Source organism: Rhincodon typus, chromosome 23, assembly GCF_021869965.1.
Source record: "Rhincodon typus isolate 14 chromosome 23, sRhiTyp1.1, whole genome shotgun sequence".
In the NCBI taxonomy this organism is placed as follows: Eukaryota; Metazoa; Chordata; class Chondrichthyes; order Orectolobiformes; family Rhincodontidae; genus Rhincodon; species Rhincodon typus.
The window spans coordinates 17,595,126-17,609,250 of NC_063354.1; the positions used below are offsets into that span (position 1 = coordinate 17,595,126).

The window sequence follows — 14,125 nt, forward strand, 5'->3', positions numbered from 1 at the left end:
GCCTGTTTTGGTAAATTTACACACAATTCTAGGAAATGATACATTCATGATTTTTTTGTAAATTCCCTATTAAAATGTTGCAATAATGTTGGGTATTTGTAACATGGTTTTCAGCTTCGGTCCCACATTGACTAATATTGGACCTATTTGATAAAAGCACATCCTATAAACTACACTGCACTTCTACTACATCATGCACAGGAAGTTGTCCAGTTGGTGAAATGTCCCGACGCACCAGCTTTTTAACATCAGTGTGCAAAGACAGTTTAAGAAAAATAATGTTAACTTGTCCATCTCATTAGGGTGTGTGGTATCAAAGTTCAAAAAAACTGTTAACTGTTCTATAATTTTATGGGGAAACGAAATGGAAGTAACTTGCTGGAATATTTTAGGATAGGTTGCGCAAATATAACTAATTATTGGGCATATTGACCGTGTGATAGTTTGTACGTAAAATGCAAAGTTTTTTTGCATTGTCAATGTTGCACTGTGCTGTACAGAAGGGGGAACGTATATACCGCGGAACAGACTGTTCCCTTGCGCTGTGCAGCATCGGACGGGTTTTGTGGTGACACGCGGAGCAGTTGGAAGGGAAATTTCGGTAAAAGGCCAAGGAGCCGCTCCCGGGGGGTGTCATGGCGGAAAACATCGTGAGTAACGGCTTCATCTTCGGCGAGCTTCTTGCAGCCTGCTCGGGTCCGGGGCCTGAAGCCCTCTCGCGTAACCTTGGCGGGGCGTCCTTATTACCTGACCTGGGACACGGCCGAGTGGAGAGGTCCCTGACTCTCCCGCTTAACTCCCAGGCCCGGACTGAGGAGTGGGGGTTGACAGCTTCAGGCCCAGGGCCCCGACAGCCGCTCTCCCCGTCGCTGGGGTTGGAATGGAGTATCTCCACACGCCTCCGGTTTCAGAGCAATGAGGCAGCCGATCCGGTTTAGATCCCTCCCCTCTCCCTCCATGCCTCAGCCAGCTGGAGGCCGGGGAAAGATGTGGGGTTCTTTCGACCACTCACAAAATGACACGATGTAACCTCCAACATGACTTGCACCAACGTTTGATTATTTAATCTGTGCGTGGATTGTAGATTTGCTTTGCTGCCCAGTTTGAAGTGATCACTCCGTTAAACTGAGTCTCTGCCTGATGCAACATATCGAATTGTGATTGTTTCCTAGTCCATTATGTTGACTACCACAACTTTTTGGAGAATGCAGCCACCACAGTTATACTGATGTTGCCTAATCCTTCTGTGTTGTACTGTCAGTATTGTTTGTATGTATGAGGCGCTCGTTCACAGCCAAAGCTGCGTTTGTGGCCTCTGCCGTTTGCCCAATTTTCAGCAATTAGATATTGCTGCAAAGTCAAATGTTGAGCAACAGATTTCACGACCATTGTAGGTTTTGTACTTTTAAATGTCAGTATTCAGAATTGCTGTTCTTGCCCATTCAATAACGTTCAATTTGTCTTACTGTAGGATTGAAATTATAAGGTCATGTAATTGCTCAGTCACTTAGAAAAGGACACACTTTGGACTGAGTCATGTTGGCCAGGATCCCTGGTCTGTAAATTAGCTCATCCCATCCTAAATGAACACTGAGATTAGCTTGAGCAAAGTGTTGCTGCCCTCTGGATTCAGACCCCTGAATGAGTTGGCAGTTTTGCATGGGGACGGAATTTAATATGTCTGCATAATTTGAGGAAGTAAGCTGGAGGAACACACTGGTTATTTTTGAACAACCTGTTTTTCTTTTTACAAAGAAGTCTTGCCATAGCTTGTGCATTTGAAAAGAGACTGCAAATTGAAGACTATCTAAACAATATGAATTACTTGCAATCTGAAGTACTATGTGCATGTAAATACTTAAGGTAGTAAGAGTTCAGTAAATGCTTAATTATATCTTATACACAATATGTGAGTTTAAAGTTAATTATCTGGATCGAAGCATACAATTATTTTATAGTACTTTGGACATTTAAAGGTGCTAGATTAATGAAAGTTGTGATTTATTTTTTAAAAAAAATTAATTACTACTTCATTGCAGTTTGAAGGCTGTGATGGTAGTGACAAATGAATTAGGTTGGGAGATTGGAAAATAGACACTTTCTTTAGTGATCAACTGTTGTATGTTGTAAATGTGGGTTAGGAAGTTAGTGCAAGCTATTTACTTAAATGTTTTAAATTTAAAAATAAAATTGGTCAGTCTGCTGTAGCTTTGTGCCAGTGATGTCAAGTGCAAGAGTAGTTGTCAGAGAAAGTTTGAATATAGATGCAGTGATTGGAGATAGAGATGAGTGAAATCCAGTAACGGAAGGTGAACTACTGGAAACACCAGCTGGTCAGATTGCATTTTTTTGGAGAGAACAGAAAAGTTAGAGATTTAGTTGTGGAATCTTCAATGGAATGTAATCCAGACAGTGGGTTGGGAGTTGTTCTATGTCCATTTGTATAACACCTTGATTTTATGTTTATAGTTTTAAAAATGAAAACACTACCAATTGGAAAGTAGAAAGGGAAGCCCTTTGGAACATATTGTGTCTACATTAAAGATTGAGAAGCTAGAAGATATAGAACTGAATCACTCAAACACTACCATTGGTGTGACGGTGTGGACAGTTACAAAAGATGGTACAAGAATTTACAATGGATTAGTAATAGAAAATAACAAAAAATTACAGTTTGAAATAAGATTTTGTAGCCAGAAATACACGTAGGAATTAAGTTTTCGAATGCTGGCTTTGGTTCGGTTAGTAAGACGCCCGCCTCTGAGTGTCAAATGTCCATGTTCAAGTCTAATTCCAAGACTTGAGTATAAGAAAAGCCCTGCTGACACTCCAGTGCAGTCCTCTGAGCGCAACATTGCTGGAGGTGCCATCTTTCAGATGAAATGTTAAACTGAGGCCCCATCTACCTATTCGGATGTATGTAAAAGATCCTGTCGCACATTCAAAAATGAGCAAGCGAGTTAACCCGTGTCCAAAAATCACAAAAAAAAACCTGAGCATCATGACATGGCTGTTTATAGAGGCTTGTGACATGCATTTGGTTGCTACATGCCCTCCATTACAATACCCTTTATTCAAAAAGTATTTAAAATATTATAGAGTGCTCTGAGTTGTCTGTCTGTTGTGAAATGTGCAACATAAATGCACATCCATTTTTAAAATGTATGGTGATGTAGTGTGCCATGATGAAGAGATAGCAAGAACTGCAGATGCTGGAGTCAGAAACAACACAGTGTGGAGCTGGAGGAGCAAGAAAGTTGACGTTTTGAGTCAGGACCCTTCTTCAGAAATGGGGAGGGGGGGGAAGGGATCTCAGAAATAAATAGAGGAGGGGTGGGGCTGAGGAAGGTAGGTGGGATGGTGATAGGTGATTGCAGGTAGGCATTGGTGGGGATTGGTCACTGAGATGGGTGGGGCAGATAGGTGGGAGAGAAGATGGACAGGTTGTGTCAGGTCAAGGAGGTGGTGATGAGAGGGAGGGTTGGACATGGGATGAGGCTGGGGGGTGGGGAGATTTTGAAACTGGTGAATTCCATGTTTAGACCATCAGGCTGTAGGCTTCTGAAGCGGAATATGAGGTGTTATTCCTCCAGTTTGCAGGTGGTGTCATTGTGACACTGGAGGTGGCCCAGGATGGACACGTCACCCAGGGAGTGGCAGGGGGAGTTAAAATTGTTGGCGATTGGAAGGTGTTGTCGTCTGTCGTGTGCAGATGCTGTACAAAATGATCTCCGAGTCTACGCTTGGTCTCACCGATGTAGAGGAGGCCACGTCGGGAGCAGCGGATACAGTAGACCGAGGTGACAGATGTACAGGTGAATCCCTGTCTAACATGAAAGGTTTGTTTTGGGAGGAGGTGGGGGAACGGGAGCGGATGGTGTAGGGGCAGTTGTAGCACTTGCTGTGGTTGCAGGGAAAGGTGTCAGGGTTAGTGGGGAGTGTGGAGCAGATGGGAAGCTTTGTTTGCATGAGGTTGGCAATCTGCATTACTTTTTTTCAAACATCAAATGTAATGTTGATCAGAATTGGAAATAAGCCATACAACCCCTCAAGTCTGCTTCACCCTCCAATAAAATTATGGCTGATTTTCTATATTAACTTGTCCCAATCCCCATTTTCCTTGATTCTTTTAGTGCACAAAAGTCTATTTGTTTCAGTACTGAACATGTTCAATAACCGAGTATCCATGGTTCTCAACAGTACTGAATTCCAACAATTCATAAGCCTCTGAAAAAATTCGTCCTCATTAGTCTTCAGTGGCTGACCCCTTTTTGAGACTGAAATTAAGTTCTGTGCTTACCAGCCAGAGAAAGAAAACCTCATTGCATCAACTGTGGCAGCCTCTTTGGAGAATTTCCTACCTTCCAATGAGATCACCTCTTGTGCTTCTGAAAGTATAGATATTTTTAATCATCCTGTTTAGAAATGTAATTACATACCTCTACACTTGAATCCATGCTTCCTAACTTAGCAGTAGGGATGCTACTGCTGCACCACAAGAGCCCTGTCTTCTGAAAGTATCGGCTGTTTATATTTGAGTTGAACCCATAGGAGTCAGTCATGTTAACCCTTTCTGAGGTAAGTATATCCTTCCTTAAGGAGAACGTGTTTTTTTATAGAATATTTACATAATGAGTGTTGGCTCAGTATGTTATTGGGGAACTGGCCGGAGTTATTATTGAACACAGCTGACAACAGATGAATTGGCACCGATAACAATCACAACAGAAACTACATATTGTTAATGTAGTGTGATCATGTTCAGACTTGACTCCTAACCTAAGATGATATTCTTCTCATCCTAAAAGGCCATAGCAAAGAAATCAATAACAAAAATGAAATAATTAGTGCATAATTAAGTTAATTTAGGGAGCCATTGGTTAACACTATTCTCCTTGTTCTTAGCAAAATCCAATCCACTCCATTATGCTGATTTAATAAAATGGATTAACAATGAAGTTAAAGTATAAAATAATAATGTAAACTCTCTGAAGGTTTTACAAAATGTATGTATATAATATTGTTAAAACGAATTGTTGAACAAAATTGGTATATTTCTGATAGTCAAGTAAATAATCTTTGTCATTAAAAATCAAGAGGAGGCATGGGATTAAATTTTTCGTGAATGTGTAGAATAATTAACTTGCACAAACTGATTATTTTTGCATATGTATAACTAATTACTGACCTATTATTTGTAGTATTTAGTTCATTTAATGCCTCATCTGTTTGGATTTCTCATATCATATATTGATGCAATTTGTACTTTGACAAAGTAAATACTGTACTTGTATATTCCAATCAGGGGATTATACTCCTGAATGGAGCATCTAGGGCAATGGTAGCATACAGAATGACAGTTGCCAGAATTATTTGAAATTTTAAAATTCTTGCCAATCTAGGGATTGGTTCTTTCAAGCCACTGTTGAGACAAAAGACTAGTAAAATGTTTTATTCTTGAAATTACTTTAATTCTGACATTTTTATGGGATTCAGTGTCTCAGACTACTTCTACAGATGAAAAGTTGCTCTGTGTACCTCTTTTTTAATGCACGGGTAGAAAAATACTAAATTAGTAGCATTCCAGAAATTGAATACGACGTTGTCTGTTCTAGTTTGGTTAATTGATTTTTATCGTGGGCCCTTGTGTTCTCCCTCAAGTTTGGAAGACGACAATATTGCACTAGACCATGACTTTGACAAGCTTATTAAACAGTGAGGGGGAAGAAAACTGTTATAACTGTGGTAAATAGCCCTTTGATGAAGTAGAAAATTACAAACAGTTGTGATGACTGTGTTGAACAATAACTTGTTTTTCTGTGTTGGTGGATCTTTATTTCTCCCCATCAATCAAGAAATCTGATTTGACCATTTTCTTTCAAAGATTTTAGAAGAGCTAGGGAATGTAAAGTAGCCAAAAGGTAATTTGAACACCTAACTGAATTCAAAGGGAAGCTGCCAATTAAGCATTGGATAAATCTCAAAGCTGTTTATAATTGGATTTAATTGCTTTGCTTATCCCTTGGATACCAACAAAAAAAGTCAACTCGTGTGTTGGATCCAAGACATTTCTATCAAAATAATTTTGGATGATATCCTATGGGTGAAATTTCTTTCATGATACATGTAAAGAGGCCAGTACCTTGTTAAATTTTGGGCTGCTGTTTTTTCCCCTATTGTAGTTACATCTAAACTGTTAAATGCCAAGATGTTGATAGTTTGAATTATAGTGAAAAAATTCCTCTTTTGTGTGCAAGCTTTGTTTTGCAAAGAAAAGTCTAATATTCAAGCCTAACAGTACAGTGTGATCGAATCACTGAGTAGTATAGATTTGAATATGTGCAAAAAGTTGCAAGAGAAATAGAATTTTAAAACAATACATTTATCTACACTCCATAGAAACCACTTTAGAACAATTCATTACAGCAGCAAGTTAGGTAGCTCTCTTTCTCTACTTTTGATCAGACAATGCGAGATTCAATGCATTATTAAACACTTGCACAGAATCTGCTCACCAGGTACCATCTGCCTGTGATCTTTCAGATGTTGGATATTGGTTAACTAATGGAATTTGGCTGCAGTTTTACTGCTTATCTTACAACACTGCTATTCATGCTGTAGCCTGACCAAATTAAGATGATATGCACTTAAAATATATTTTGCAGAAATATCTTAAATTTTCCAATATCATCTGGTAATAGTATCTCAATTTGACACATTTCATAGCCAGCTGTGAAAGTAAGACCTTTCATTGTGGTTTAACTGCCCAGGCCTTTTCATGAGCTTTAATTTGAAACCTCCCACTAAATACAGTTCTTATCAGCAGATTACTGCTTGAGGAGATCTAGGATGTGTATAAGTGAGGCAGGTAACAGCAGTCCCCTCAACCAATCAGATTGAGGAATACCTGGAGGTTCAAGTTAGAATATTTAACTCGCTGTCAAATCATATACAAAATAGTAAGGGAAAGAAAGTTTTGAGAACGAGGAATAAAAGAGTGAAAAATAGAATTTTAAGAATAGAATTGTTTTTGAAACTTGCCAAGAATAAGTGCAGTCTAAATGCATGTGACTCCACACTTTAATATTAAATTCCAGTGCTGTAGAGCTTGTTTGGCAGTAATTGTCTTTTTTTTTTTAAATGCCATTTAAAAATTCAAATTCTAAACTTACTAGTCCTAACCTTTTTGTTGTCAGTATTAGATATCTGTGTGATGAGTACAGCAATTTCCCATCCTTCAATGGATTGTAATGCTGAGTCAATTGGTGAGGTATCAATGGGGTACAGATTCTGGGTCAGCAGGGCAAGTCAGAAAACACATTCTGAATTTTGACATTTAACTTTGGGTGTCAAAGCTGGACATTGTTCAGTTTGCGCCAGAAAAGCTATGAATACTATTAGTGTCGTCCTTACCCTTAACGCAAAATTCAGGCTTATTTATTTGCTCATGGCTATGGGGAATCATTTGATGTTTCAGGGCACTTCATGAGCTTGTCAGTGGTATTGCAACATTTATTTCAGATTTGTAATCTGTGAAGCCAGATTCTTGCTTTCCCCATCAATTACAGATTATAATGGCTTAGTCAATGCTCATTTTTACAGATCTTGTTATTATCTATTTGATCTTATGAATGTTGTGGCTTAGGAAGAAATCCCTTTCTTATGATCTAATATGGACTGACAAACACCATAGAGGGATGGCAGACACAATAGTCAAGCGTTGTAGCTGCAGCATTACTATGCACTTTCATTTGTTCTTGAAGCTTGCATTGCACACAACATTTGATTATTTAAAATGAACTGAGTGGCATTGCATTGTCGTAGGATTAGGCTGGCTAATATCAGGTTCAGGCTAAGCATTTCATACACTGAATTTTAGTTTTCAGTGATTGAAGTTGTACAGGACATTGGTGAGGTCACTTTTGGAGTACTGTGTACAGCTCTGGTCGCCCTGCTATAGAAAGGATACTATTAAATTGGAGAGGGTGCAGAAAAGATTTACTAGGATGTTGCTGGGACTAGAGGGTTTGATTTATAAGAAGTGGCTGGAACCTTTTTCACTGGAGTATAGGAGGTTGAGGGATGACCTTTATAGAAGTTTAAGGTCTAGTGTTTTATTGACCGTACAGTTCAATAAGATTTTTGAAAAACTCAATGTAATTGTACAAAAGGAACCTGACAATTGAGGATGGTGAATCTGTGGAAACCCGTGCCTCAAAGGGCTGTGGAAGTCAAATCCATTGAGTGTATTTAGTACAGATAGATTCTTAATTGGTAAGGGGACCAAGGATTACAGGGAGAACGCAGGAGAGTGGGGTTGAGAAACATATCAGCCAAGATCAAATCATGGGGCAGACTTGGGCTGAATGGCCTAATTCTGTTCCTTTATCTTACGGTCTTTGTAATTGTAGGAAGGAAGCACACCAAGTTTAGTGCCCTTATTTTGGTGGTTATCTTTTAATATGATCATCTGCCATGTACCTTTGTTTTACATAGAGGAATTTTAGAATAACTGTTTGCCCTTGCAAGCATGGCTGAAACAGATGTGAAAGTAAGATTGGGAAATCCAAAAGAATGACTGCCAATGGCAAATGATAACCCAAAGCTGATGTCAGTTGGATCAAAATAGATTGAAATGGTTGAGATCCTACAAACGTAGCATATTTAATAGCTCAGTACTTTTGTTAGTTTTTGTTTTGGTTCACTTAAGTCCCACTGAAAATATTAATTTAATACATACAAATTTGCAGGCCATTTGACATCTTGAGTGCTCAAAAAATGTTTCCAGATCTCCAATTTTCTAACACACTTTTGAAGGGCTTTAATTGTAGTTTAACCAAGAGCATTATGATATTGCGTGCTGTTACTGTGAGTGCTTTCATAAAACTTTATCATGTTTGTGTGCACTTTAAATATTTATTTAATCTTTTAGATTGTCCGTATTCAGTCACCACATGGTATGAAACGGATTAACGTGGGAAAACGAGAAACAGGAGCCCAATTTTTGAAAAAGGTAATGAATCATTTTCTTCAGGGGAAGTTTGCTTCTGAGAACCTCAAACCTGTTGTATATTTCCTTTATGTTTCTCTGTTTAACTCCAGTGATTTTGGTAAACACTGAAATAATCATAATTTTTCACATTATGTAGCTATTTCTTTAATGTTAACTAAGTATTATTTGTAAATTCCTGCTCTCTTTTTTTTTCGACATTTTAAATGATTATGGGAGTCCAATTCCATACAATATTAAATGACTTGATACACTGACTTTGTTAATTTTTACATATCTGATGCTTTGCCTCTAGCATGTGTCTCATATTTGAAGCATCATAGTCATTCAGCATGCAAGCAAACCCTTTGGTCCAACTCGTCAGTAGCAACCAGCGTTGCCAAACTAAATTAGTCCAACTTGCCTGTGTCTGGCCCATATCCCACTAAACCTTTCCTATTCATGTACTTATCCAAATGTCTTTTAAATGCTCTAACTGTACCCGCATCTACCACTTCCTCTGGCAGTTTAATCCACGTACAAAGCATCCTCTGTGTGGAAAAAGTTGCCCCTCAGGTCCCTTTTAAATCTTTCTCCTCTCACCTTAAAAATATGTCCCCTAGTTTTTGAACTACCCTACCCTAGGGAAAAGACCTTTTTGCTATTCTCCTTATCTATGCCCCTCATGACCTTATAAACCTCTCTAAGCTCACCCCTCAACTTCCTATGCTCCAGTGTAAATAGTTCCAGCCTGTCCTTATACATCAAACCCTCTAGTCCCGGCAATGTCCTGGTAAATCTTTTCTGCACCCTTTCTAATTTCATAATATCCTTTCTATAGCAGGGCGACCAGAACTGTAAACAGTACTCCAAAAGTGACCTTACTGATGTCCTGTACAGTCTCCACATGATGTCCCAACTACTATGCTCAGTGGTCTGACCAACGACGGCAAGTGTGGTAAACGTCTTCTTCACCACCCTGTCTATCTGTGACGCAACTCTCAAAGGACTATGTACCTGAACCTTGGGTTTCTCTGTTCGCCAACACTACCCAGGGTTCTACCATTAACTGTACAAGTCCCTGTCCTTGTTTCTGTTACCAAAATGCAATACCTTGCATTTATCCAAATGAAACTCCGTCTGCCAGTCCTCAGCCCATTGGCCCATTTGATCAAGATTCCTTTTCGAAACTTGGATACCTTCTTCACTGTTGAGTATACCATCAATTTTGGTGTCATCTGCAAACTTAACCATTGCTCCTCATCTAAATCATTTACATAAATCACTTATATTAACGACAAACAACAGTGGACCCAGCACCAATCCTTGTGGAACACCAGAGATCATGGGCCTCCAGTCTGAAAAGCAATCCTCCACCACCACCCTCTGTCTCCTACCATCAAGCCAGTTTGTATCTGATTGACAAGTTTTCCCTGAATTCCATGTGATCTAACTTTATTAATCAATTCACCATGTGGAACCTTGTCAAAGGCTTTACTAAAGCCCAAGTAGACAACATGTATCGCTGGGCTCCCATCGGTCTTTTTGGCTACATCCTCAAAAAGCTCAAGTTTGTGAGACACGATTTCCCATGCATGAAGTGATGCCAACTATCCCTAATCGGCTCTTGCCTCTCCAAATGCATGTAAATCCTATCCCTCAGAATACCCTCCAACAACTTAGCCATCATTGATGTCAGACACACCAATCTATAGTTCCCAGGCTTCTCCTTACAGCCTTTTTTTATTCAGCCCAATGCATACATAACAGTTTATATGCTCCACAAAACTCTCCTTACAACTTTCTTTTGTTAACACCATCAACATTGCCTTCTGTTCCTTTCTCTTTTTATAGCTCATCCCCTTAACTGCATCTGGGCTATTGCCTTGACTCTGTAGCTGAAGACATTTCTTTCTGACTATCTTAAATTTGTGGTCTCTCATTCTCATCTCACATGCAAGTGGTAGCACTCTCAATTTCTAACTTAATAGACCCTTTATAATAGATCTCTGTTGGTTCACTCTGTCTTCTCTCTTCCAGAGAGAAGAGCCTTGATCTGTTCAATTTTTCCTGATAGGTATAACTCCTCAGTTCTGGTATCATTCTTGTAAAATCTTTTTGAATTTTTTTTCAATGCCTCTAATCTTTCTTTAATATAGAGACCAGAACCCCTCAAAGTATGTAAAGTATAGTGGAACCAAGGTTCGATACAACTTCTCTGCTTTTGAATTACTCATCCCAGAAATGAACACCTATGCTTTGTTCTTTCTTTTAAACTTTATTTGCTGTCTTGCTTCTTGTTGTAGGTTGTAAATTTTCAACCCAAATCCCTTGGTTCCATTACCCCATTTAGATAATTATTTTCAAAGGAGTATGTGGCCTCCTTATTCTTCCTACTAAAGTGCATGACCTCCTTCTTAATGCACTTCAAAGATTTTTTTGTCAATTACATTTACATTCTGCAAGCTTATTCATTTCTACTTGTATCTTATTATAGTCCATGTCTATGTTAACTATGTGCCACATTTTGGTCACTTGCCTGCATTTGAAATTGTACTTCCAAAGTGCAAGCAAATTGCTGTGTTATTGATGAGATTTCAGCCGCAAATCACAACTGAACAGACGGGAATCCAAATGATGAACAGGTCGCCTGTCAAAAGGGAGAATTTGTTTGTTTACAAGCAGTTGCCGACGTACAAAAGTCTGTTGAAGTCGGCGATCATCTTTCAGTTGTTCTTCAGATGTATCTATTACTGCACTTTGACTTTTTAAAGCCACAAATACTATGACTCAAAACACGGATTCACCTTATCAGCAAACAGCTTTTCTCAAGTCTGTCTTATTAAACTTATAAAGCTGTAAAATAAATTGGAAAGCCTGCAAATGTTGAATATCGGAAACAAAAACAGAAGCAGCTGGAAATGCACAGCTGGTCAGAACTGATAAAGGAACAGTCAGTTGTGGTGATGGCAAGTTTGAATAAATGTTGACTTCATAAACTTAAGCCTTATCTGTTTTTACAATTTGTGATATTAGAACATGAGTTAAGTGTTATAATGAATACTGACATTTAAGAAGAATGGGTAAATGCAACAAGACAGTAAACGACATATTTGAAGTATCTGAGGAGCACTTAGAAAAATATTCCCAAGTTTTGATTATCTTGACTTCCAGATTACAATTAGTTGCAATTGCATTACAATAAATTGTGCCCAGAGCATATTACTAAGGTGAATTCCAGATGGGTTTAAATGTTGGGGGGTAAATATTCTGTTCACCGTTGGAAAATAATGTCTGTGACCTCTTAGTGTATGTTCCAGTAACTGCATGTTCCCTTGATATTCATGGCATTATCATTGTTGAATTTCCCCACAGTCAACATCCTGGTGGTGACCATTGATCAGAAACTGAATGGGACTAGAGAGAAAAACAGGTCAGAGGTTGGGAATGCTAGGAATAATTCTCCTTCTGTGTTCCCAAGGTCTTGTCTAAAAGTAATGCAAAATAAGACCATGTTTAATTTGCTTTAAGATGTAGGAACTTCTCCAGTTTGAATTCTGAAGTGCGGGTCTTGGTAATTGCTAAAGCTGGAATTTGTCAGCTGAGTTGTACAAAGTTTTAGAAGATGTGCATTTATTGGATATAAAGGTAAAATGTTACACTTAAGTTGAGGAAGTAAGGAACTTTTTTTTTTAATTCATTCGAGAGGATGTAGACAGCACTGGCTAGGCAAACATTTATTTTGCATCTGAAGCTGTTGAGAAAGTTGTGTTGAGCTGCTTGAACCACTGCAGTTTATGTGATGAGAGTGCTCACAGTGCTGTAGTCATTTAGTGGTTAATTCCAAATTTCTGACCTGTAAGACAAGGAATTTGTGTAGCTAGTCCAGTTAAGGGAATGATGACTGCCACACTGCCCGAGGATGTTGATGGTGGGGAATTCAACAATGGCAATACTCATTGTATCTCAAGGTAGAATTGCTTTTTTTTTGGAGATGGTCATTGCATTGCATTTGTTGTGGTACAGATGTTCCTCCAGCTCTTATTGACTGAAGCTTGAATGTTGTCCAGATCTTGCTCCTTGAGGACATAGATTGCATCATTATCTGAGAAGTTTAAAATGGAAATGTGCAATCATCAGTAAATATTCTTTTTGGGATCATTGAATGTTTCCAGCACAAGAGGTGGTGATTTGGCCCATCCAGTCCCAGCTAGATCTCTGCAAGAGCAATTTGGCTAGTACCTTTCCCAATAGCTGCCTATTCCTTCAAGTGCTTATGTAACTGCTCTTTGAAGAGCTGTGCTTAAGTCTGTTTCTGATAGGCTTTCAGGCAGTGCATTATAGATCATAACCACTCACCGCACAAAGTAACTTTTCCTCGTCACCTTCAGCTATTTTGCCAATCGGCTTTAAATTGTGGCTTCTAGATCTGAACCCTTCTGTCAGTCAAAGTAATTTCTTTCCTCCACTTTGCCCAAATGTCTTGTGGTTTTTGAATACCTTTTATCAAATTTTCTCTCAGCCCATCCAAATAGTTGAAGGTCCATGTCCTCGGAACTATTCTCAAATCTTCCCTGCACGTTGTAAATCCTTCACGTCCTTCTGAAAGCACATTGTCCAGAATTGGATGCAGTGTTCCATTTGAAGCTGAACCAATTCTGACCTTATTGTGAAGGGTGGATCCTTAATGAAGCATTTGAAGATGTTTGAACCTAGAATACTACCTTCTTGAACTCCTATGGTGATATCCTGGATTGGCCGCCAACAATCACAACACAAGGTATGATTCCAACTCCTGAAACCCTCTGGATTCAATGTTACTGGGACCTCTTAGTGACACACCTTGTCAAATATTGCTTTGATGCCAACGCTAGTTACTTATTCCACTTCTGGCTTTTGATCTCTGGTTCAGTTTCAGAGCAAAGCAGGCATAAGGTCCAAGTGGTCCTATTCAGCCCAAATTGAACATCAGTCAACAGACATCTAGAGTCATCTAGACTCAACGTTAACTTGCTGTCTCTCCATGGATGCTGTCTGACCCACTGTGATCTCCAGAATTGGTTGTTTTCAGTACAGATTCCAGCATATGCAGTAATTTGCTCCTACATCAGTCAACAGATTATTGGTGAGTAGATG

General features: G+C 38.9%; 1 protein-coding gene across 2 annotated transcripts in view; it reads left to right on the forward strand.

Moving 5' to 3' along the window:
- The first annotated feature begins 490 nt into the window (after positions 1–490).
- Positions 491–14,125, forward strand: part of nploc4 (NPL4 homolog, ubiquitin recognition factor) — a 72,280-nt gene continuing 58,645 nt past the window's right edge. Inside the window, exons 1-2 of one of the 2 annotated variants that reach the window (XM_048610670.1) lie at positions 491–650; positions 8,933–9,013. In XM_048610670.1, the coding sequence (XP_048466627.1) occupies positions 636–650; positions 8,933–9,013 (96 nt within the window). In that variant the 5' untranslated portion in view covers positions 491–635. The remainder of the gene's footprint in view (positions 651–8,932; positions 9,014–14,125) is intronic. The other variant, XM_048610671.1, reaches the window with a different exon arrangement.